Source organism: Doryrhamphus excisus, chromosome 6 (assembly GCF_030265055.1).
Source record: "Doryrhamphus excisus isolate RoL2022-K1 chromosome 6, RoL_Dexc_1.0, whole genome shotgun sequence".
In the NCBI taxonomy this organism is placed as follows: Eukaryota; Metazoa; Chordata; class Actinopteri; order Syngnathiformes; family Syngnathidae; genus Doryrhamphus; species Doryrhamphus excisus.
In genome coordinates, this window is record NC_080471.1 from 17,844,138 (window position 1) to 17,870,564 (window position 26,427).

The 26,427-nt window shown below is 42.4% G+C and overlaps 1 protein-coding gene across 1 annotated transcript in view; it reads right to left on the reverse strand.

Moving 5' to 3' along the window:
- The window catches only part of syt7a (synaptotagmin VIIa), a 107,732-nt gene extending 86,991 nt beyond the window's left edge, over positions 1-20,741 (reverse strand). Inside the window, exon 1 of the mRNA XM_058075952.1 lies at positions 20,443-20,741. Coding sequence (XP_057931935.1) covers positions 20,443-20,476 — 34 coding nt within the window. The 5' untranslated portion in view covers positions 20,477-20,741. The remainder of the gene's footprint in view (positions 1-20,442) is intronic.
- Positions 20,742-26,427: the final 5,686 nt, after the last annotated feature.

The window sequence follows — 26,427 nt, forward strand, 5'->3', positions numbered from 1 at the left end:
GATGTATCGGTCGATCCTTACTCTGGAGTATAAGTCGCAGGAACAGCCAACCTATGAAAAAAAGTCCAGGAAATACGATACTTGTAAGAATTAAGAGCTAACAATCGATAGTCAGTGTAGTTGGCTTGAACACTAAAAGACCATACATTTGTTTGAAAAAATATGATACTCTACTGTATATAATATGTGCTAATATGATGACATCCTATTTAGTGATGCGGCAGCATGAAGGCAGATTGGGTGACAAATCACACCTGGCATGAGTACGTGTCTAAATGACTATATGGCATCCCGCCTTGTTCGCATGAGATAAAGCATGCAAGGAAGCAGCAGCTGCGAGTGAGAAGAAGCAGGCTTGTATTCAGTCATAGTGAGATGCTGCCTGGAACCTCCCTCATGGATACACTCCAAAAGTTGTTGTCTGTCTAATTATTCCTTGTTAAATAATATCAAGTATTATGTCCCATTTTATTTCCAGTGAATTTATTAATTCATGTTTGGAAAAACCACGATAGAGTGATGAGGGAGTGAAGTTCGAATCGCGATGTAGCGAGAGTGACTGTTTTGTAATGTTTGTGCACGGTTTAGAATGTCTGTTGATGGGTAAGACAAGATGGAAGCAAGAATAAACATGCCTCTTGTCTTATTTCTATAACCCAGATAGCTTCCATTCAGAGAGTTTTTCCAGCAACTTTCGGGGGGGGGGGGGGGCGTGTTTGTGATGACATTCCACCATGATTGAGCGGAATACTTCCCCACAAAACCATTTGGGTATGTGTGTGGGATGGCATCAGGTGTACACCCTCAAATGCACTACACATGGGTAGCAGGACAGGGGGGGGCAGATGGAGGGACAGTTTATGGGGCACACAGTCCTTTGAAGCACGGCTTCTCTGAAGATCAGAGCATTCTGCGTGCTCCCAGTGCCTACGCTCCCTTGGCCAGATAGAGTGGAGCACACCGGGTCTTAAAAAGATGATGAGGTTACGTTACCTCCATCAGAGTCATGTGGACAACCCAGAAAACACCATCCTAGCCTAGCCCCCAGGCTCACATGGAAGCATTCCGCAAGATTGAAATCCTTTTAGGTTCACACTAGCAGCTCCAACTGCAGCGGAACGGAAAGAATCCCTCATTGGCACAACTTGGCTCGCGCCATTACATTCCAGTGGATTACAATAGAATCAGTCAGGAAATGCCCAAATTCTGTGATTTTTACTTAAGATACTGTTAGAAACTACTGAACTCACAGTTCAATGAACAAAAATTTAGATTTATTTTATGTTATCACTATTCACAACTTGGCTCGCGCCATTACATTCCAGTGGATTCCAATAGAATCAGTCAGGAAATGCACAAATTCTGTGATTTTTACTTAAGATACTGTTAGAAACTACTGAACTCACAGTTCAATGAACAAAAAATTATATTTATTTTATGTTATCACTATTCACAACTTGGCTCGCGCCATTACATTCCAGTGGATTCCAATAGGCGGATTGTTTGTGGCATTTGGTTCACATTGGTCAAGCAATTGCATCAAGTTTAAAAAAGATTTTAAACATTTTGAAATGTTCTTGCCTGTCCCCTGTCATCACAGATGTTGCCAATCCCTGATCTACATGTTATAGAACTAAACTATACACAGAACTAGTGTGAAATTGCTGCTTTGTACTGAAATGTCCTTTTTTTCATCATAATCTGTCTTTACTGTTGTAACTGTGTGTTTTTATAACCCTTTGTAGTGCACCATAAAGCTGTTGTGACAACAAAGTGGCAAAAAATGAAACATTCAGAATGAACTTTATGCTGGTTTAACAAGTGTCTCTTTTTTTAAAATCAGTGTAAATCATCCCGTAGAGTGGCTCTTTGAAAGAAAAGCAGTGCGGCCCTATCACACAAAGGTATCAGACAACAATGGCCACATGCATTCCAAGATAGTTCCACGCTACAGATGCTGCACACATAAATAAGCGGTGCTCTTACAGTGACTCACGTACAGCACCTCTAAAAAGCAAAAGAACTGCTACTATGCTATTACCAACTACAACTATTCAAATTTTTATTCAACGTTTCATTCTTATCTCTAATTAAGTGCTATTTCCCGATTATCTCCTGCTCTATGTTTAAAATCAAAAGATATTCATGGTGAGAAATGGAGTTCTTTCCTGAAGAAAATGGGATAAATTCCCCTGAGGCAGTCATTTTAAAATCAGAGGGAAACCTTCAAACCCTCATTTGCATCTCTGCAGCTTCACCTGGCCCTTGTGTCCTCAAGCCGTACTTCCATTCTATCCACATTTTTTTAAAAAAATCTTCCTTACTCTTCCCCTAAAGCCTGAACCTTTAAGTATGGCCAGGTTGGATAGTGCTCCCGCAATAGATGTTTTATAGTCTATGTCCAGTACATCAGACAAAGTGCTATAGCAAACAGTGGCTAGTAAACAGAAGAAGACATATGGGAGGCTTTTATTGGGTTTTACAGGTAGTAGTAGTGGAGGAGGGGGGGGGGGGGGGGGGGGGGGGAAGAAATAGAGCAGACGCAAGAAGCTTTTTCTATGAACCTCCTCAAGGGATTTTGAAGTCACGCTTCTTTCTTGTGCTATTTTAATTCCGTACAAGACTTTTTTACAGTACAGTTCATCCGCCTCACAGCGAGGATGTTCGGGCTTCAAATCTCAGCTTTGTGTGGGGTTTTCCTCTATGCTAGCATGCTTCTCAATATGCAACTGGGGACTTCAAATTGACTATATAGTAGCCTCTTGGCCAAAGTCAGCTGGGATAGACTCCAGCTCACCATTAAATTATGTCATTGTATGGTCATATCACCTCGTACTTCGGTATGTGAAAAAAAAACACACAAAAAAAAACGTAAATTATATTAGGAAAGCGGGGCAGCACGGCGGTCGAGTGGTTAGCGCACAGACCTCACAGCTAGGAGAGCAGGGTTCAATTCCACCCTCGGCCCTCTCTGTGTGGAGTTTGCACGTTCTCCCCGTACATTCGTGGGTTTTCTCCGGGTACTCCGGTTTCCTCCCACATTCCAAAAACATGCTAGGTTAATTGGCCACTCAAAATTGTCCATAGGTATGAATTTGAGTGTGAATGGTTGTTTGTCTATATGTGAACTGTGATTGGCTGGCGACCAGTCCAGGGTGTACCCTGCCTCTCGCCCGAAGACAGCTGAGTGAGGAAAAAAGCGGTAGAAAATGAATGAATGAATATTAGGAAAGCAGGAAGTGAACAAATGTAGCAGTTACTGATTGTTAAAGTACCAGATGGAGGGGTAGGATTTAATAAGCTTTGCTTCTTCCTACTCCTTTTGGACATGTGAACTGATTATGTGATGCATTCAATTGTAATCTAATGCATGTTCAAATGAAACAAAACCATTACCATTACCAAATACACTACGCGACGCATTGCTATTAATTACTATGTTTGCTTAAACATAAGCTGTGCTGTATAACCTTAGGTGATCCGTGTTTTAATATATACACCTTCCTCATGTCAATAGGGTCTGTGAAGCGTCTTTAATGAGCTTTATTAGAGAGGGCACGAGAGGGACGTAAGATTGTCGGGAAAAGCCGGCAGCCACATGCCTGTCAGTGCTCGGCTTCATCCAATGTGCAATGGGTTTGCCTCGCAGTCAGCTCAGTGTTCGCCGAGGCTAACCGGGAGTATTAAAAAGATGTTTAAAAACAACCCCTTATTGTGGGTTATCGCCGTATGTTGTGTTTGGTTGTCACAGCTGCTGCCATGTGTCCATTTTACACAAGCTCATCCATATTTGTCTTGTCCTCACCTCCTCCGTCTGCTGCTCTGTAATTAAGCAAGTGTGTTTGAGAGGGCAGTGAACTCTTGAGACGAGAGAGGAACGGATATACTCCAGGGAGCGATGGTATGAGAATTTGATACGACATCATCCTATGCATGCATTATCCCTCTAGGATGGCTCAATTAACAAGTTAAAAGGCCTGTCGTTAAAGACAGATCTGAATACCACCGATGGGCAAACAAAACACTTTCCCGATGTATAATCACATAGCAGACATCATAATTTATCAGCGTGAGTCTTATTTACTGTAGCACCCAGGAAGGAATATCACCACAGGCAGGATGATAGCATGACAATTATCATATACTGCAGTTCTTGTTTTTATTATGTAATCAACATGCTTTTTTTCGTGATGGTGACTGAGCCGAGCTGAATCATGGCTGCATTCTGGGAGCTCTCTGTTTGACCTGTGTGTTTGTTTTTGCGGACTGTGCAGCAGGATTGTGCCAGTGACCACACATCCAAGTGCATGGAACTCACAGCGGGACTATGGAGTCCAGATTTGACTTGTTTGTCCGCGCAAATGCAATCAGAGGGCATTTGACTGCCTTCCATCTCTGTGGGAAAACACACTTCAACAGCTAGTGACCAAACATTGAAATATTGTTTGGGTTATATTATGGGTTATCAATGGTGTTAACAGCCCCCTCCCAAGAATGACTGGGTGTAAGCACATGTATTTGTATTTTCGATAAAGATGCTGTGGTTCGGTACAGCTGCAAACTCACATGGTGCACATTACAGGTGACGGAAAGGGAGTGTAGATGGTGGGTAGTGATGTGCTTCCACAATATTGAATGATCAATATTATTCATTCATTCATTTTCTACCGCTCATCATCATGAGGGTCGCGGGGGTGCTAGAGCCTATCCCAGCTGTCTTCAGGCGAGAGGCGGGGTACACCCTGGACTGGTGGCCAGCCAATCACAGGGCACATATAGACAAACAACCATTCACACTCACATTCATACCTATGGACAATTTGGAGTCGCCAATTAACCTAGCATGTTTTTGGAATGTGGGAGGAAGCCGGAGTACCCGCATGCACGGGGAGAACATGCAAACTCCACATAGAGATGGCCGAGGGTGAAATTGAACTCGGGTCTCCTAGCTGTGAAGCCTGCGTGCTTGATGAATATTATCGTTTGTCCAATTCATTGTATTCTCAGGTTGTCTAGAAGACATTGTCTCTAATGCTGAAAGACTAGATAGGACAGCAAAAGACCAGCCTTTGGCAAGTAGGAGTTTTGGCCAGTGATAGCGTATCAGACATTAATGCGCCTTGCCATGCCACAGCGGGCAGCTTCTCCCGGCCAACACTGTGGACACTCCATAGACACACGGAGGCGTAGCGTATCCGACATTAATGCGCCTTACTCAGCCATGGCGGGCGGCTTCTACCATTGTACACTCTGGTTCTACCAGTCATGATCGCCATAGGTGCTGTAGGAAGGCACGGTAGCCGCGGTGATGAGCTGGAGGAATGACATGAGTACCTGAAAGTGTGCCGCTGTGTTAAAATATTGTTCGATAACCATAAGTACCGAACCGTGACCCTTGTATTGAACGGTTCGATACAAATACACGTATTGTTGCACCCCTAATGTACAGTATACTGTATATACATATATAGTATATATATTCACAGCTCGTAATGTGTGTGGAACAGTGGCACAAAGGGGCAATTTCAGCTTTGTGGCCCAAACCAATGCAAAATGCATTGCCTGGCCAATCTGTTATGTTTCAGCACGGTCCACGCCTGAGCTCATTCACTCACTCCCAGGCATGCACAATTGCTTGCCTCCAACTCATTGTGCTCCTCCAGATGCACAAATTGCCCATGCTGCCAAGGAAAACACAGGATGATACGCTTACAAAAGTTAGATGACTGATGGGCAATCAAAACCAATAAAAGTGATCATTCTTTGAAGTGGGAGGAAGCAAGAACAATAACAGTGTCTTCCAACCATCAGCGATATGATTTTTTTGTTTTGTTTTTTGTTTTTTTTGGCTTAGTCATAACAAGCGCAATCACCCTCGTTCCCATGAGTCTGTTTCCCCCCACCCCAGAGCAGATTTTAAATTTCCCAATCAGCCCAGTAAATGCACATTTCAGTTCAGCGACGTGACTGTGTATTTCTGTCCCTCCTGCATTGGCTCATTACTCCCCACTTGCTCCTCCTTCTCCTCTCCACCTCACTCACTCCATCTCCACATGGCACTCCATGCAGCCAGCAAAAGGCCAAAAGGACGACGGTTCAAAGCCTGAGATTTTCAAATGCATGTAAACCTGCAGGTTATGATCTGCTGGATAATGCCACCCAATTCACAAAAATGTCACATTTAGAAATATTCGATTTCGACACAGGGGTGCAGGAGGAGCGTAGCTCTGTTGAAGCTCAGTTGAAGCCAACAGGCTACCGTATCTGCAATGGAAAATGTCGATAAGAAATAAGCAGTAACTCAGTAATATGGAGGTACTCCATATAATCCATGGCATTAAAAAAAATCATTGTTTTTGAGTCTCGAATAGACTGCTTGTATCAGAGTGCCCATATCAGAGTTTAGGTGCAGGCCAATATAATCCAATACTCACTTTTTTTTCTTATATCAGACGGATATCCAATATCAATATGGAATCAGGACAACCCTACACCAAATTGAACTAAACCATACTACCTGACAAAAGATGTCTTATGTTTCAAGTCTCGCCTGGAACTCCGAAGACAGGGAAATTTGAGCTTCCCTGTTCAAACATCTACCCTTGGGACCGGAACGTACATGAGTAGAAGAAAGTATGAAAAGATGCCGCTGTCTTCCATTGATTCCTGGATCACATTCCTCTGTTTTTGTTTGTATGGGCTTACGCTGTGTGCCCCTGTATGATGTCACACTGGTTACGTAATGGCTCGGGTTATTGCCATCCACATACACAAACATGGTTGTAAACACAAGTCAAATCAATGTTAACCAAAGTGGTAAACTACCACTTTGTGGCTCTATATATAGCTTAATGAGGACAGGACTATTAAGTGAAAAATCAAAATAAATAATAATAAATCTAAAAAAAGGGAGCACAGGGGTGAAACAGTATATCTAAAGGATGATGCAAGGACATACGAAGCATGCAGCATTCGAACCACACATGGTGTTTAAAGCACATGGATGGATGCTGCTGACCCATCAGGTATTGTCACCACGGTCATGGAACAGTGAGTGAACTTAATCCCGGGAGAGGGTCTAGCTCGATAACGTGAGCAAAATGTCCCCTGCCCTGCTGGCCACCACCGAAGCAGGCTAATAGCGAGATGAGATGGAGCGAGGAGAGGGAAGAACGAGGGAGAAACGTTCATGCAGCCAAGCTGACGAGATGGCACTCACACAGCCCAATCTGTTAGTCGCACTACCTTGCCAGATACTGCAGTGGGAGTGTGGTGGGGGTCTTGCACAAAACCACACACACTTTAACAAACATCAAGTGATACAACACACAAAACCACAAATTGGAGTCCAAGCAGCACACTAAGTTTGGGAACAAACTGTACTGAAACACCACCAAAACATCTTCCGCCAGGATTTTCTTTTTCATGTCATGCTTAATATGAATTGCTAAGTTCAATGACATCCGTTTGACTAAGATAAAGTTAGTTCCTGGATTTACAAAAGCACAGTTTCCCTTTCTGCTGTTGCTGTTCATCTGTTCTTTCTTTTCAAGCCAAAAGTATCAAACCGCATGACTCTCCTTTTAAAGACGACGGAGCTTTCCAGTCAATTAAAGTTAAGACGACCTTTTGATGGATGAACGGCGTTGCGTCAATGCAGCCATTCACATCCAGACAAGTGCCTCTCTTATATGTCACATCTCATGTCTCTTCCAACCACCCATCTTCTTGTCTATAAGGGTCACCCCCATCACAGCTTTTTAAGAATAGTCAAATTACAACTTTGAACTTGCAGCTGTATGAAATCATAGCATGGAAAATCATTAATTACTCCTCGGAATGGTAATGATGTCTGTCAACAGGATAATTTGCTGGGAGATTTAAACCGAGAGTGATTGTGTGACCACAAGAGGTTTCACGTGGATTAGTGATGCTGATTGCCTTTTATAGGATAACAGAGCACCAAAGGGAACAGTTCTCCAACAAGAAGAGCCAGAACAAGAATACATTCAACAAAAGAGGAGCTGCTGGTGACCTTGAGGGTGAGGAGAGGAACCCGAAAGGAAACCTTTCGACCTCCTGCAAATGAAGTCGTCATATGTTATGACAACTCCACACACCCCGGTTCTGCAACAGATAGCATCACATCAGTGACTGAGCAACATCAGATCTTTCACATCAGCCCCTTGGTGCTGTGAACCACTCACGCCATCTCTCCTGGGTGTGACATGCAAACAAGTCTAATGTGTTTGTGGAGGCAGCTATTACTGGCTCCTTGAATCAAGCCAGTAAGAAACAGCAAACACAAATTTAATAGAAATTACTATATAATGGGGCTGCACGGCGGCAGAGCGGTTAGCGCGCAGGCCTCATAGCTAGGAGAGTTCCATTCCACCCTCGGACATCTCTGTGTGGAGTTTGCAAGTTCTCTAAAATATATATTGGGACTGAAACTATACCCATAGAACTACACTTCCACAGCTACAATAATATAATAGAATAATTAGAGGTAGCCAATATTTTTTGTACACTGGTATACTAGTGTAGATTCTTCCAATAGCCACGTTTACATGAGGAGTTTTTGTCTTTCCGAAAGACCTTTCCGAAAGCAATGGTATACATGGAAAGGAATATTCCAATCGCGTGTCTACATGCGCCGCTATAATCAACCAGAATAGTCAATGGGGTATTTGCAGTAAAGCGTAAACACCAACATCACGTGATACCGACTTCCTCGAGTTTTTCTTTCACTTGTTGGAATAACTCCGTATTGCCAATTCCTTCGTCCAGTCTTGAAATTTAGTTTGAATCAAAAACAAACTTTCCACAACAGTCCAGTGCCGATTGCTCGCCTCCATTTTTTTAAAAATCAAAGAACGTCACAAGCTGTGTGTTACGTCCTACCTCAGCATTCGCTGAAAGAACGCACCCGGGAACAGGAAAAGATAAAGTTCAATCTTGCTAATATTTTATAATTAAGCTCGTCACATGTTTTGTATACAAATGTATTTTCTTTGTTTTAATAAAACTGGACTTGTGAATGGCGTATAGAAGGGTTTAGATTCTGTTCCACAGATGGCAGTAATGCACACGAAAGCTGCTTGCCAACCGCCAATAAACAACAGAAGAAGAAAAACACCACGAAGAAGAACGCACCCTGACAACTTTCCGATTGAGCGGGTACAAGATACCTCAATCGGATTGGGAAAAGGAATATTCCACCCCTGTGAATCCGATCATATATTCATTCGGATTGGCACTTTTCTTTCGGAATGAGATGTATACAAAGGTTACATTAATAACCCAAATGGAATTGGAATATTTGGGTTCATGTAAACGTGGCTAATGATAACAAAATAACTTGTGCTGATATAAATGTTAAACGTAAACAAGCCGAGTGAATGACGGATATATAAGATGAATCAAGTGCTGTCATCGTGAGGAGAAGGACCATTGCACAAAATCATGATAAACACTGAACAATCCTCTCCCGACCTAAAGAGGTTGAAATGTTGGCTGGAACGTTGGCTGGATCTCCGTTGGCAGAGTGAATGGAAGCTAGCTTTTGTGGTTGCATGTACGCGACTCAGCCTCGATAAGTATATTTTCACCACGTTGTATTTTACAGCAGGCAGGTTCTGAGTGAAAAGGTATGAGAAGCCATAAATTCTCCACACATACACACACACGGTACTGTCTCATCCGTGACCGTCCTTCAAAACAAGATCGCCATTTGCCGCGTGTCTGCGTGTACAAAACAAGAGCCAAAATAAACAAAATATCTTCCATATGCAGTTGGAATTGCATGGGTGACTACATCTTCCTTAATCACAAGCAAAGGCATTTTGTACCAATGTGTGCAGAGGCTGACATTCCATTAGAAAAGTTTGCCAGATTGTTATGGATGTGCTTTACAAATTGAGTCAAGTGGATTCCATTATAGGCTGCACAGCGGCCTAGTGGTTAGCAGGCCTCACAGCTAGGAGACACAAGTTCAATTTCACCCTCTGCCATCTCTGTGTGGAGTTTGCATGTTCTTCCCGTGCATGCATGGGTTTTCTACGGGTACTCCGGTTTCCTCCCACATTCCAAAAAAACATGCTAGGTTAATTGGCAACTCTAAATTGTCCATAGGTATGAATGTGAGTGTGAATGGTTGTTTGTCTATATGTGCCCTGTGATTGGCTGGCGACCAGTCCAGGGTGTACAACGCCTCTCGTCCGAAGACAGCTGGGATAGGCTCCAGCACACCCGCGACACTCATGAGGATAAGCGGTAGAAAATGAATGAATGAATGAATGAGCCTTAAAAAATCGACATACTCATACTGTTAGTCCTTCAAATGCTGTATTGAATTCAAACTAATGTGCCCCCCTTTTCGGGAATGAAACTTTTAAATGGTCCTCTAAAAGTGTTTCATTCAAGTGAATCATCACAAAACACTTTACACTTTAAGGGGACTGACAAGATTGGCCGCCATCAAGCAAAAGTGAATGCATGCAAAGTGAATGCAGCTAGTCATAAATGGTGATCTCAACTCAAATCTACACCTGCGGAGCAACAGACATCAAATTGATGATGATGATGATGGTGATGTGCGATGTGGCAGCAGAGGTCAACAATGGGAAAGAAAGCAACAGAATGAAAGGGACTGCACATGATTCCCAGTTCCAGGCGTTATTTAAATAAAACATATTTACTCACACACTAAATACAAGGCATTGGACATGGTTACACATTCCAAAGGCATCCCAGTTGTACAACTAAAAGGGTTGTTAAATATGACGGACGTGTTGTGGATCCACATTACAAGCTATTTTCATCTTTTACTCTTGCTTCATTTCTCCACCCTCCCTCCCCATCTCAGACTGAACCAATCCCTTTTTTCTGTCCTATGTAGGCCCCCTATTCCTGTACTTTTTCCTTTTATACACACACACACACACACACACACACATACATAGACACAAATACACAAGGCCTCCTCCCTCCTCCTCTATGTGACCTTGACTAGCTAGCACTCCAGGGCTCGTTCTTTGCTTCTCCCTCTCCCTCGTCCCTCCCTCCATCTTTACACACTCGCTCCCGCTCCATCGTCTGCCTCTCATCCGCTTCCTTTCTGTCACTCTCTCCCCAGTCAGCTGATGTTAAGAAGCACCCCCCACCCCCCAACTCTCTCCATTCCCAAGACACACATGAGGAAGGGACAGAAGATGGCAGAAAAGGGAGTACAGAGAGAGACCTCCTCCCTCCCCGCTCCTCTGCAATCAAGTCAGCAGTGAGAGTCAGCTGTAAAAATAACTCGCTCCGAAACCCCTTTATCAACAAGTCTTATTTCTTTTCTGAATGAACTCCCTGCATCAACTTAATATGCGGGCAAAATACTGAAACATTTATATGATCTATTAAAAATCTCAAATGTAGACCTATTTCACATCGTCCTATTTCAGGCTGCTTCGACATTCTATCTTCTATGGCATTTTTATGAATACAATTTTACCTCGTTACAAGCACGTTTTACATGAAATCAATACAACTTCCTGTTCCAATGATGGATGATGAGGTTCGGATCAGTATTTCTCTGCAGGTGTTCCGACAAAGGTGTCTAATTGGCTCCTTGGCGCCATTGTAGCCCAACTCCAAAATGTCTCTTGAGGTTCTCTCAATGGCTTAGCAAGCGAACATCCATCTGTATAATAAATTGAAGCCGTTTAACCATTCTGACTATGCATTCAAAGCTTAAATAAACCGACGTACTGAACTGATGGAAGGGGATCTCTTAAATGTCAGGGTGATTCAATGATTATACAATACCCGAATTTACACTATCCCTGTGCCAAATTCCTGGTGACTTGCACGTGTGAAGGTCTCTGTAGCAATCTTGTTTGCAAATGTGAGACACAAACTCTATCTAATATATTTCCTTCAGCCTGCTGTTGTGTGAGATGACATTTTCTAGTGCACATCTGATATCAATACAGCAAATCGGACACGAACGAAGCAGCGTGAGGTAAACAAGGAGAGGTGAGGGAAAAACAAAGTAGAGAATCTCTTCAGTAATATTGATACCTTCTTTTTTTATTTCATTTAAGAGGTATATATTCCTGCCTTGGGTGGCACGGTGGGCAAGTGGTTAGCGTGCAGACCTCACAGCTAGGAGGACCAGGGTTCGATTCCACTCTCGGCACATCTCTGTGTGGAGTTTGCATGTACTCCGGTTTCCTCCCACATTCCAAAAACATGCTAGGTTAATTGGCGACTCCAAATTGTCCATAGGTATGAATGTGAGTATGAATGGTTGTTTGTCTATATGTGGCCTGTGATTGGCTGGCGACCAGTCCAGGGTGTACCCCGACTCTCGCTCCAGCACCCCTGCGACCCTCGTGCGGAAAAAGCGGTAGAAAATGAATGAATGAATGAATATTCCTGTCTTATCTTACAATATTTATTACTACATATTTAGACTGAAAAGTCCAACCGTTAGCTTCTTAATGATGGAGCCCATTAGGGCCAATATGGCCAGAAGCCCTTACCCAAAATGTTGTTATGTTCATTAGCTTATCAAAGTGTCAGCTAGGGAAGGTCATAATAACCCATTAGTCCATCACCTCCTTAATGTTACGTTATTGTTCAGAATACAGGCCATGGTGTGGAATTAGTTGCTGAGTTATCACAAACTGCAAACAGCAGAGACCCTGCTGATTCATTCGCAACTGCAGTAGAACCTCAACTCTCGACCCCTACAAGCCCATACATGTACAGTTTACAGAAGTTGTAAGAGATAATATGTCTTAAAATTATGGGCTTGATGCAATGTTAAGCACTGTTACTTATTTCTATTCTGACCAGATTCTCAGATGGTCAGTTGATGAGCAACTTTGATTTGGATAGCTTCTTTGACTAGAGCAAGCCGACTGTATTATATTGGATTATGTGTGTGTGTTGTTGTTTGAATACCCGTTTTACATGACATTGTACATTCATTCATTCATTCATTCATTCATTCATTCATTTTCTACCGCTTATCCTCACGAGGGTCGCAGGGGTGCTGAAGCCTATCCCAGCTGTCTTCGGGCAAGAGGCGGGGTACGGAGCGGGGTACACATATAGACAAACAACCATTCACACCAATGGACAATTTGGAGTAGCCAATTAACCGAGCACACGGAGATGCCCGAGGGTGGAATCGAACCTGGGTCTCCTAGCTGTGAGGCTTGCACGCTAATTACTCGTGCACGCTAACCACTCGTGCACGTTAAGCACTCGTGCACGCTAACCACTCGTGCACGCTAACCACTCGTGCACGCTAACCATTCGTCCACCCTGCAGCCACGACATTGAACATGTATTTTATTATTAACAGTATATACTTAGCTACGTGAGCCACAGTGTTAGCATTATAGTCTCATTAGCCAAATATAGAAACACACTCTAGCCAATTTGTCCAACTAAAATCATAACTGATATAAATTTCCCCATAGTCAAATGCCCATCCCTATTGTTAGATCCCTTGTTAAGAAACTAAACCTGAATATAATCACAATTTGGTATTCCCATGTTGTTAAAGTCTCTTGGGAGATAGGAATAATTAATATAAAAATGTATTCAATGTTTAATCAGGTAAGGGTGCTTCCTGAATCCGGAAGACGACCCTTGAGTAGCACTGACAGCACTTTTGCTAGTTTTGATCCAGCTTGTTGAGTATGAAGTGTCCATTATCTGACTGGAATAGTTCAATGGTGTCCCAACTCTAAAAGAACCTCTACCTCCTTCTTAATAATCTAAAATATAAAAATACATACGACCATCAATAAAGCTTCATTTTCGAATCTCCACACACAGTGGCAAGTTTTCACCGCTGCGTCGTGCAGGGATAAATTGAAACGCCAATATACGTGGAATCTTCAAGCTGAAACACTGTTAATGCACACAATAATAATTCAAACTTACTTATTTGTTGATATGATGCACAATGACATAGGAACAACTTGCCATGGTCTCCTTCCTGCTGCGGTCTCGTCGCCATGTGAGGCATTCAAGTACACTCGTAATTTTTAGTGTTAGACGCTAATCGTTTTTCATTTTTATTCTCGTGTCCCCTATGGCAATTGGCGTACCCCTGTGGGTACTATATCCCTAACTTTGGGAACCACTGACCTATGACCTAGACTATGTCTCAATTTGCACAATTTCATACTTATAATTAGCATTTTGAGTGCGTACTTAGAAGTGCTCTTACAGTGTGCCCTCATTGATAGAATGCATATAGACATGCTATGTAAATCCTGTCAGGTTTCTAGCCTCTCCTGCTGACCAACATTACATTAACATAATGAGTGTCTTCATGAAAAGCTAAGGGATCAAGCAAATTAGAATAACGTATACTAATTAGACTGAGAATTCTCCACAAAACCTGTCAAAAGTGTATACATTGGTCGACATGGTACTTGGTTTTAGCTCCAAATGGTTTTACAAAGCCAGCAAATCTATATGCCAAAAGGCAAAAATAATATAGTGTGTCGGAGGAGCTGTCTTAGTGCAGGTACCGCATGCCAAAAAGAAGTCATTTAGCTCAGAACCCCTTGCTGGAGGCTTGGAACCAAGCCCATATCTATGGCTCGTGTCAACTTAAATCAACAAGAAACCTGACAGAATTAAAAATAAATCATATTCAACAGGTAGATAATGCAGGGTGCCATAGCACTCATCTAATAAAGCTAAAGCAATTTGTTCCCAAAAGCGCCACCACTGTCTGAGATAACAAAATGAAAGCCACAAAACAGTGTGGTGGACTGGCTTCTGCTGGAAAAAAAAAACAAATGGGAACAGAAGTCCTGCAGACTTTTCACAAGTAGGGAAGGTCTTATGATTGTTCTTGTGCTGGTAATGATTTCTCACACTTGCTGCTGAGTGAAGAAACGCAGACAAGAAATAAAAGTCACAAATAAATCCAGCCAAAACTATATCATTAACCCAATTCATATGCTGTATCCGACACTGTAAATGCCAGCATAAAAATTCATAAGTAACTTTCCATCAACTTGTTATGAACATTAATTTTAAATAAGATTTAGTCATTTAGGGTTGGAAAACATGCTTAACTTGATTTATAACAGTTAAGTCATTCATTCATTCATTCATTCATTCATTTTCTAGCGCTTATAAGGCGTGCTGGAGCCTATCCCAGCTGTCATCATCAGGCAAGAGGTGGGGTACACCCTGGACTGGTCGCCAGCCAATCACAGGGCACATATAGACATATAGACTATAAACTAAATGTCTGACTGATTTACAGCCACCCTTATGTGTTGTCATTCAACTGCCATTCAAAACTATTTCTACCCTTACTAGAGACCTACAGACATGATATAACACCCCTATAGTCATGTAGTTTACAACACATGGGGCTATGGGATCACTGGAGGGACAGTTCAGTTCAGTTCAGGTCAATTTATTTGTCTCCCTTGGGAGAAATTTGGTTTAGAAGCAGGGTACAGCTGCATACAACCAACAGAGACATACAGTATATGACAGACATAGAAAAAAAAACAGACATAGTAAAACCATATACTACACAAGAAACAGACACCATATATCAAGCTACCGAGTTAACTGATTAGACTCCAAAATGTTTATTCTAAACTTAAGAAATGGTTTGAAGCAGAAAAACAAAGTAAGAAGCCAAAAAACATACCACTTCCACACAAAACGGGAGCCATCTTTGTCAGACCGAATCAAATGTAATGTAATGTCATGTCTCATCAATGTAACATTACTGACGCCTAGTAACCAGATTGCTACGTATGACTTGTCTTTCACTATTTTTTGACTAATAGTAGTCCATAATCAACCACGAAACAGCAGCCATTTTTTAGTTAATTAATTTTCTGAAAACTGTGGTGCAGTGAGGAGCCGGTATTCAAACCACAATGTAGCAAGAGGCGACCGTTATTTATTTTTCATGCTACAGGGATGGCTTCATCTGTCTCATTGAGTTCACCCATCAGGCCCTAAGGCATTAACATACTGTATCCCATTGACAAACATTTAAAACAAGCTGCTAATAGCCCCCCGCTTAAGAGCTGTACTTAGATTTGTTGTCAGGCACCAATCTATCGCAGGTATTCTAAGAACACAATTACTAATGGTTGCTTTAAGGCAAACAAACCCTGCATTTTGAACATCAGCCAGTAGTCCAAATAGTTGTTGATTGTTTCCCAGTGGGAGTAAATAAGAAGCAATTAAGCTGTCACACTACAGAGATAAGAAAGTGCCACATTATCCTTACATTCATTTATTTTATTATTAACACAGCTATGATATTTCACTTTATATTTGACCCTGTGTGGTTGTCAGGCTCACATATGATCACCGTCATTGTCCTCAATCCCCCTTTAATTCTCAGAAGGCTATAATCAATACGTCCCGAGCGGACCTTTCGCTGTCTCCATGCCGCTCCACCTTGAGACGCAGGATGAATTTAAAAGAGCCGACAAGGGAAACACCCACAACATAAGAACGCCTTCTTAACTGAGTCAATTAGCCACATGTCAATCATGTATTGAGTCCCCGTGCCTTGGAAGAGGAGCCCCAACCTTGTCATAACCTTATTGCTTTAATTGGCAGCTAGAGTATTTGTTTTGGACTCCCTTGGAAAAAAAAATGATGGACTCTTTTAACAAAATCACACATAAACACTCCTAATTATCATCCATGGCTGAGGAAGAGGGGTTTAACCTTTTAGTTTGCACTTAAGCGTGCAAAACTAAACTGAAATTATCATAAATGCATAATCATAAATTGTCCGGCTTGTTCTATCCTCTATCACATTTCTATTGGGAACGCTGCTGCTGAAGGTGTACCAGGAACGCTAGCATTCATTGTTTAAACTAAACCAAATTTCACACCAATTGGTTTCACATTTGTGTGGGGATGTCAGCAGGGGACCACCTGACCAACATTGTTATTGTTAAAGCCACAAAAGTGCGGTTATTGCATCCAGTGAAGTAAAGACATTTGGGTAGCTCTCAGTTTCCAAGTGAAAAAATAATGCCTTTTAAATTCCCATCCATATAAGTAGTTAGGAGTATAAATTTATGAATCTACATACATAAATGTATGGCTCACATTTTTGTTATTAAGTGTGGATTTGTGAGTTGTGGCCTTATTTAGAATAAGATGAATAATAACTTTGTGCTGAGCCTTTTCCATGCCAGTGTTGTATTGTATTGAGCTGAATAATTCTGCTATAGTGAAGTAACAGCGCCTCTGCTGGTTGCAGCCAAGTAGTGCACTCTATTTTGCCTGAAATACCATCCATTTTCCCATTTTCAGAGAGGCATTTCAGAGCCTATGCCTGCTGTCTTGGGGCAAAAGGCGGGGTACACCCTGGACTGGTCGCCAGCCAACCACAGGGCACATATAGACAAACAACCATTCACACTCACATTCATACCTATGGACAATTTGGAGTCGCCAATTAACCTAGCATGTTTTTGGAGAAGACCCACGCATGCACGCAGATTTGAACCCAGATATCCTCGATCCCAGAATGTGTGCAACTGTCAAAATATGTCAAGAAGAAATTAATCAGAATTCTTAACGATCAATTAAATTATTATTATTTCCAATCCTGAGTCTTTGTTATTCCCACTTTTAAATACTATGAGCTCCAAACTACAAAGGACTATGATGGCGTTCCAGACTGTTGGGAAATATCACAGAAATATCCCACTTGGAGTTTACAAGATCTGACCATTTGTAGTCAAACGTAAACAAAAAAACGTAATGTGCTTTAAGTGTTCCATGGGTACCTCCATTGTTGTGTTACATCAGCTTATTGTGTTCAGTGTAATCAATGCGGCTGCACGGCGGTCGAGTGGTTAGCTAGGTTAGCACAGCTAGGAGACCCGAGTTCAATCCCATCCTCGGCCATCTCTGTGTGGAGTTTGCATGTTCTCCCCGTGCATGCGTGGGTTTTCTCCGGGTACTCCAACGTTCCAAAAACATGCTAGGTTAATTGGCGACTCCAAATTGTCCATAGGTATGAATGTGAGTGTGAATGGTTGTTTGTCTATATGTGCCCTGTGATTGGCTGGCGACCAGTCCAGGGTGTACCCCGCCTCTCACCCGAGAGTTGTACAAATTGGCTAGAGTGTGTTTCTATATTTGGCTAATTAGACTATAATGCTAACACTGTGGCTCACATAGCTAAGTATATACTGTTAATAATAAAATACATGTCCAATGTCGTGGCTGCAGGGTGGATGAGTGGTTAGCGTGGACCTGTGGTTAGCGTGCATGAGTGGTTAGCGTGCAAGCCTCACAGCTAGGAGATCCAGGTTCGATTCCACCCTCGGGCATCTCCGTGTGCTAGGTTAATTGGCTACTCCAAATTGTCCATTGGTGTGAATAGTTGCTTGTCTATATGTGTACCCCGCTCCGTACCCCGCCTCTTGCCCGAAGACAGCTGGGATAGGCTCCAGCACGCCCCGCGACCCTCGTGAGGATAAGCGGTAGAAAATGAATGAATGAATGAAATCAATATAAAAAAACTGTAAAGAAAAATATGCTTGTTTTTTTGTGTTTATATGAGCTGTTATTCAGAATGACACGCCATAAAAGACAGTGTTGACTTATGACTACAGATTAAAATATGTTATATAGACAAACACATTCTTCTTATGTCATTCATCCATCAACCGGGGTTTGGGGAAGATCTCTTCGTTCTGAAATCGCCATCTGACAAAGACATTTTGAACAAACTCCATTACGGCTGTGCCTCAGCGTACTAAGCAAGGTCGGATGAGTTTGGAGCGGAAGAAGATTTTAAACACCAGCCCCTCTCTTAGACGCTACATCATTGACCTCTGACTCAAAAACCCACAATGCAACATTTTCTAGGAAGTAGTCCCATATAGTGCAGGATCTTTCAGTCATTCATTCATTCATTTTCTACCGCTTTTTCCTCACAAGGGTCAGCTATCCCAGCTGTCTTCGGGCGAGAGGCGGGGTACACCCTGGACTGGTCGCCAGCCAATCACAGGGCACATATAGACAAACAACCATTCACACTCACATTCATACCTATGGACAATTTGGAGTCGCCAATTAACCTAGCATGTTTTTGGAATATGGGAGGAAACCGGAGTACCCGGAGAAAACCCACGCATGCACGGGGAGAACATGCAAACTCCACACAGAGATGGCCGAGGGTGGGATTGAACCCTAGTCTTAGCTGCGCTCTAACCACTCGACCGCTGTGCCGTCCCTCATAGTAACATGTTTAACTTAAAACATGCATACTCTTATTATACAAGAATGCTTTGGTTTTGCACTAAAACTGGGCATATGGGCTACAATGAGTTTTTAGAGTCGTCAGTCTCCCAACCCGGAGGTTGAGGGTTCGATCCTCCGTCCTGCTGTGGTCATGTCGAAGTATCCTTGGGCAAGATACTGCGTCATCAGTAGGTAAATGTAAATGTAAAACAGTGTATACAAGTAGTATACAAGTAAAAGACCATTCACCAGTTTACTTCCTGTACGTGTAACCATCACATGATCACAGAGGTCATGTTTAAAAGTGACCTTCTGTGGATTATTATGTAAAAAAATGTAACATTTCCACACCTTCAGTATACCAAAATAGACCTCATCTTTCTTGCATCACGGCTTCCTGCACGTTCCGTGTACAGTACACTGCTGCTGTCCAGTGAAATGGACAAAAACAGCTCCTCCCACTCTGCCTCTTTGCTCTTTTTTTACACCCTCCTTTCTCCTCGCCTTCCTCCTTTTGCTCCACAGCAGCAGCAGGTGTTATTAGAACCAGAAGATTCTGGACTGTAATTAGCATTATGTGCAGCATTCTAGCAACAGGGGCCACTAGTGGTGTGTGATGAGAGGAGAAATCACGCCTCAAAAACACGTGGGAGAGATTACTCAAATATGCCCCCCCCCCCCCCCCCTTATTCCACCCTCCTTCCACGCACACACACATAGTCCCGTCAACCACCAGGTCTGCTGCACTGTTATCTCCCTTCTAGTAAAACAAGATGCATTTGCAGTATCTTACAACCTACAAAAAGCAGCACACTGTGGCTTCTATTGTTGCAAAAAAAAAACTGGGACTGGGGGGGGATTTGACCTTGTGCAGTCCTGTCCTTAAATGTAAAATCACACGCACACACACACACACACACACACACACTCCACAATAGGTTCACACGCACGTACGTATATCATGATAAGTACGGTGCCATATTACATAATAAGATCCCGCACTTTGGCGCCAACATGGTGTCAAAGGACGCCGAAGAGGATGCACGCCTTGCACGCCCCTCCTCTTGTTTGCACTCCGTCAGTCAGTCAGTCACCTCCACTATGGGAGCGCAAACACCTTGAAAGTGGCAACCTAGCCCACGATAGGAGAGTGCCACAGCTTACCTTTGCTATTGTTCTCCTCCCTGTTGAGATACATGGCTCTTCTTAGTTTAGCGGCACAGGCGTTTGGTGAGGAGGAGGATGATGATGATGGTGATGGTCTTGGTGCTGATGCTGATGTTGTTGCCGAGCTCGCAAAAGGTGTCAGTGTACTCCTCAACTCCTCCTCCGGTGGAGTTGAAGCTGTTTTATTGTTGTCTTGCTCCTGCACTGCCTCTCGCTCTCTCTCTCTCTCCTCCTCAAAGTCAGTAGGTAGAAGCTGGAGACTCCCCCTATCTCTCCCCCTGTGTCTCTGTCTCTCTCTCTCTCCCTCTCCATCCTTCTTTCCTTACCGCTAATAACCAGCCTATGTGTGTGTGTGTGTGTCACATGACAAAATAGAGAAGTGATGCTATATTTTTTGTCCCATTCCCACAGTTGGTTTGCATGCATTTCCTATACATTGTACAAGAGCTTCATGACAAAATAGTGAGAATTTGTTTGGTTTCATTAGCAGATCTTTATGACGTGCATTTGAATTACTATTGATGGAAACTATTTTGTTATGAGCGTTTGTTGTCTTGCTCAAGGGCACCTTGACAGTACACAGCAGGTTAGTATTTCTGCAGCAGGACCACCCTCTTTTTCACAACCAGTTTTTGGAAAAAATCATTCATTCATTCATTTGCTACCGCTTATCCTCACGAGGGTCGAGGGGGTGCTGGAGCCTATCCCAGCTGTCTTCGGGCGAGAGGCGGGGTACACCCTGGACTGGTCGCCAGCCAATCACAGGGCACATATAGACAAACAACCATTCACACTCACATTCATACCTATGGACAATTTGGAGTCGCCAATTAACCTAGCATGAAACTGGAGTACGAGGAGAAAACCCACGCATGCATGGGGAGAACATGCAAACTCCACACAGGGTGGAATTGAACTCGGGTCTCCTAGCTGTGAGGCCTGCGCGCTAACCACTCGACCGCTGATGTGCAGCCTGTAAAAACACAGCAATGTTGAAATGTTTCAAACACAGTAATGATCCAAAACCAAAAACACACCGTCACCACAAAATAAATGCAAGGGGGGGAATTCATGCAAATTAAAAACACTGGTATGGACCAGCGTTTGGTCATTGCTGCTCGTTAAAACTTCTTGAAGTCTTGCAAGTGACTTCACTTGAGCTCTAATGTGAACAAAGACACAGGCTAGCGATAAAACCACCGCAAACATCAGCCAAAAAGTGAGAACTATACAGTATAAGAGAAAATGTCATGACCATATTTTGGTACGTCTTGAACTTCTGTTACTGTATCTCGTCATGGGCCGGGGGTGTCCAAACTTTTTCACACAAGTAAATTATATTTCTTGGTCTGCAACTTGCATTAACATGACTGACAAGCATGCACGATATGAAATGTGAGTAAAATTGGTTAACAAACATGGCCGCCGTCAAGCAATGTGTCTTTGCAGGAGCACGGACGGGACTTAGCAACTATCTGGTCATAAGTCATTAACCATTTGACAAATTATAATTAGATTTTGAGGATATCTGTATAGGAGGCTCCCCCCTCGGCCATCTCTTTGTGGAGTTTGTATGCCCCCCCCCCTCCCCCGCCCCCCATGCATGCGTGGATTTTCTCCGGGAACTCCAGTCATGCTAGGTTAATTGGTGACTCCAAATTGTCCATAGGTATGAATGTGAGTGTGAATGGTTGTTTGTCTATATGTGCTCTGTGATTGGCTGGCGACCAGTCCAGGGTGTACCCCGCTTCTCGCCCAAAGACAGCTGGGATAGGCTCCAGCAGTAGAAAATAAATGAATGAACGTATAGGAGGCGCCACAAATGTCATTTACAGTCGTGCAAAAAAATAGGACACCCAACTGGGTGCCTTTCATAGAACTAGGAAACAATTACACTGGAGTCCAGTGATTAATAATAACAGTGTAGGAATAGTCTACTGCAGGGGTGGACAAAGTACAGCTCGGGTGCCAAATGCAGCCCGCCACGCTTTTAATTTCGGCCCACAAGTTGCTTCCAAAATAAACTTTCAGAGTCAATCAAGACAACCTTTTGATGGTTTAAGTATATTTTCATATTTTGTGCAAAGAGCCACATTTCCACATTACATTCCCTCTTAGCAGCCATGACTGTTTGATTTGGAAAAGCATGCTGGACAGTACAATGCCACTAATGGGGAAAATAAAGGTGGCACCCATCTGCCCCACCTGCTGCATATCAATATCTCATCTTTACCCAGATGGCGCTCAGATGGCCTCACGTTCAAGACAGGCCGTCGTCGACCACTTTATTAAGATGGACCACAGATGAAAAGATCTCCAAGTATAATCAGCTGTGTAATCTGCTACTTCTTGGGTGCAAGGTGACATGACTGCTAATATTTTAGGGCCAAGTGAGCGAAGAAGGACATGGCATTGATTGAATCCCGCCAAATAACCATGCAAAGGTAATGGAAACATTGTTGTGCAATTATATATCTAACCCAGGGGTCTCAAACTCAATTTACCTGGGGGCCACTGGAGCTTGGGTCTGGGTGAGACTGGGCCGTATCAGGTTTTCCAAAAAAAAAAAAAACGTATTTATTAAAAACAGAAAAATGAATAAACTTTGCTTTGGTTCCAATTTTCTAAAAGAAAAGCTCTGATAAAACATTCCACTGTTCTCAAATATCTTACTTTTTATTTTTCTACACAAAATAAGATGAAAAATAAATAAACAAATCAAGAATAAAGAAAATCAATCAATCAGTAATAAATAAATATAATAATAATAATAATAATAATAAAACGGCAAATAATAAAAACTTAAGAAACCACATATAGTTGGTGGGTAGACAAGTTTTTTTTTTTCAGATTAAAATTAACAAAGCATTATTAGAGCCCTGTAGACATGACAAAACACGACTATAGTCACATTTATACTCTTTTTATTTACAACATATTGCGCAACTGCAGGGTCTTGAGACACATGCTAACTCGCAAACTAGAGAGCTAGCGACCTAAACGGTAGCCTTCAAGTTATTTCCTTTAAATTTAAATAGCCAAAAACTTACCACTTCCACACGGATAGGGAGGATAACTATTAACAGTTATTTAACCTTTAACATGAACATTAATCAAATGTAATAATTTTTTCTGGGTACATGATACCATACAGCATCCATATCAAACTTACGCGGGCCGCACTAACATTAAACTTTCATATCAAGGCGGGGGCCTCAAACTAGTGTCCTGTGGGCCACATTTGGCCCGCGGGCCATGTGTTTGAGACCCCTGATTTAGAGCATCAAACCCTGATTACGACCTCTAAAGACTTTTTTTTACATTATTAGAGCCCTCTCGACATAAAATAACACCCCTACAGTCATCTTTACACACATAGTATCTAATATAATAGATATTAGACATCAATAAGACATAACATAGACTCTCAATACATAACAAGTCTATTTTATTCACCTTATCTTCAATTAATTTGTATGCTTTTTTGAGGAACTTGACTTAGGGGTTTATAGTGCCCCCTGATTCCAAAACAGATGGAATGGAAGCAAACCTTTACATTGCAGCATGTCTGCATCATGACATTTAAAAATAAAGGTTTTATGATGAATCCATGATATTAAAATGTGCATCTCATATAGGTGATATTTCCATGGTGTCCAGTGTGCTGTGTGTGTGTGTGTGTGTGTGTGTAAATACTGCATCTTCTTCCTTACAAGGCTTTGCAAAGCTAATATTGCATTCAATCACGTTGCTCCTTTCTCTCTGATATTGCAGATTACGATTGAATAGGATATGAACAGAGCTGCACGGTATGGATGCAAATGCTTTTGATGATTCGAAAATAGCACAACTAACAGTGAGCTGGCGCCTTGTCAATAGAGATGAGAAGGTCGTTTGCGCCAAGTATCCCGCAGTGATTTCCATTTGATAATACATTGTTTTGCGGCGCTTGCTGTGCCTTTAGAGTGAGAATCCTCGGCTATTTGTAATGTGAATTCTCTGCAGAATAATTTGAACGCGTACGATTCCCCTTGCCACATTTTCCTCCAGCGTGATGGTGCCTGTCACTGGTGCAGCCATCTCCACTGCCCCTCTATAAATACCCACTTCTCCCGCCTCTCTAAAAACTTGATTCCCATTGATTTAGTGACCTATATAGCCATCAACACCAGCTCCTCCTTTTGCCTGTTGATGCTCTTTGTCTGTCTGCTCCTCTTCATTTTCGTTCATTTTCTCCTTTAAAGCTCGTTAACTACCTCATACCCTCAAACTGTGGCGTCCGCAGTAATTGACGCAATGTGCCGTCCACTTAGACCAGGGTTTTCTTACCATTTAGAAGCTTCTTGTGTTTTAGCTACACGAATTGGGTCATTTATTTTGATTGTATTTACATAGCTCTTTTCCACACAATGTAATGTCTTTGCATGCTATTTTGCTCTTAAAGGGACCTGTTGTGCTGCTTTTCAGCCCTTTTTTATTGAGTTGTGGACTCTATAGAGCAGCTACACACAATAACCTTTCTAGACCTTCCAGAATCTGCACCTATTCCAGCTGTAGTTCCTTGTATTTACAAAATGGTCTGTTTTCATTTATTCCACTTACAGCCCACCTCTGGGCACGGCCACTCTGCTGTGATTAGTCACACTCCCAAGCACTCCTGAGGACTTCCAGACTACTGCCGAACCCCACTTTCTAATTTTGTCGGTATAGGAGTTGATAATAAATTAATAAACCTTTTGGAGAGCTACTTAAAAAGAGGTTAGGCGCTACTGGTAGTTTATGAGGTACTGGTCGCAGCCCCCTGACTTACCTTAACTCAACAATGTAACGTAGGTTTTCTACAACATCGGTAGTAGAAATGTGGTCATTACACATTTTTGGAGGACTATGTGTGTTTAAAAAACTGAGTGTTGTGGGAAAAGGCTACTAGCAACTCCAGACATTGAGCTTGTAATTTTTAAATACACTCTACTTACACAAAATAAACGCAGTTTGGGCAATTGTTACTTGCAACTTGTGTTTCTGACTCTTCAACATGACCTAGTAATGTTGGAAAGGCATCGGACTTCAGCAACAGTTTGGCGGATAGTCCAGCTTCGCCAGGAAAAACCTACAGCTTGTACCCGGGAATGCTCGTATGAGGAAGCATGGCTAACTGTGACATCACAGTTAGCAGGCTATATGCAAACGAGTGTTCAGAGCCGTCCCAAACTTCTTTCAGGGCTCAGTTCCAATCCCGCAAACCTGATTATCTGAGACTGTGGTATGGTTTTACACGAGAATATAACATTCTAACAACATTTATAGGTCAGAGAAGTGGGAAATGCATAATAGTTTGCCTTGAAAAATGTTGTCTGTGTCTGTGTTATCTACCTGTTGGGTGTCAATTTGCTGTGTGATGGTTCCAGCGTTTGTTTGTTTTTTATGACACTGTGACTCAGACTGAGTAATGACTAATGACCTCCTGTTCGTTGACGAGTTAGTCACTTGGTTGAAATGTGATTCCCGACTTGGTACTCGATGTAGTACTCACTGCACTAATATTCACCAAGACTCTACCTCCAGTTGAGTTGACTTTGAGACCCCTACTTGAGACAAATCTGACCACAAAACATGCAAAATACACACCGGCTTTGTCTTACATGCGTGCAGCACTGATGGCACTGCATTGTTGATACGACACAATAACAAGAGGACAAAAGAAACAAAACAAAAATAAACTGTAAATTGAGTTAAGAGATGTTACTGTCTGAGGAAACACCAGGCTACAATAAAAAGCTTAATAATAATGAATTACACAGGCTGCACGGTGTAAAGTGGTTAGCGTGCAGGGCACACAGCTAGGAGACCTGAGTTCGATTCCACCGTCGGCCATCTCTGTGTGGAGTTTGCATGTTCTCCCCGTGTACTCCGGTTTCCTCCCACATTCCAAAAACATGCTAGGTTAATTGGCGACTCCAAATTGTCCATAGGTATGAATGT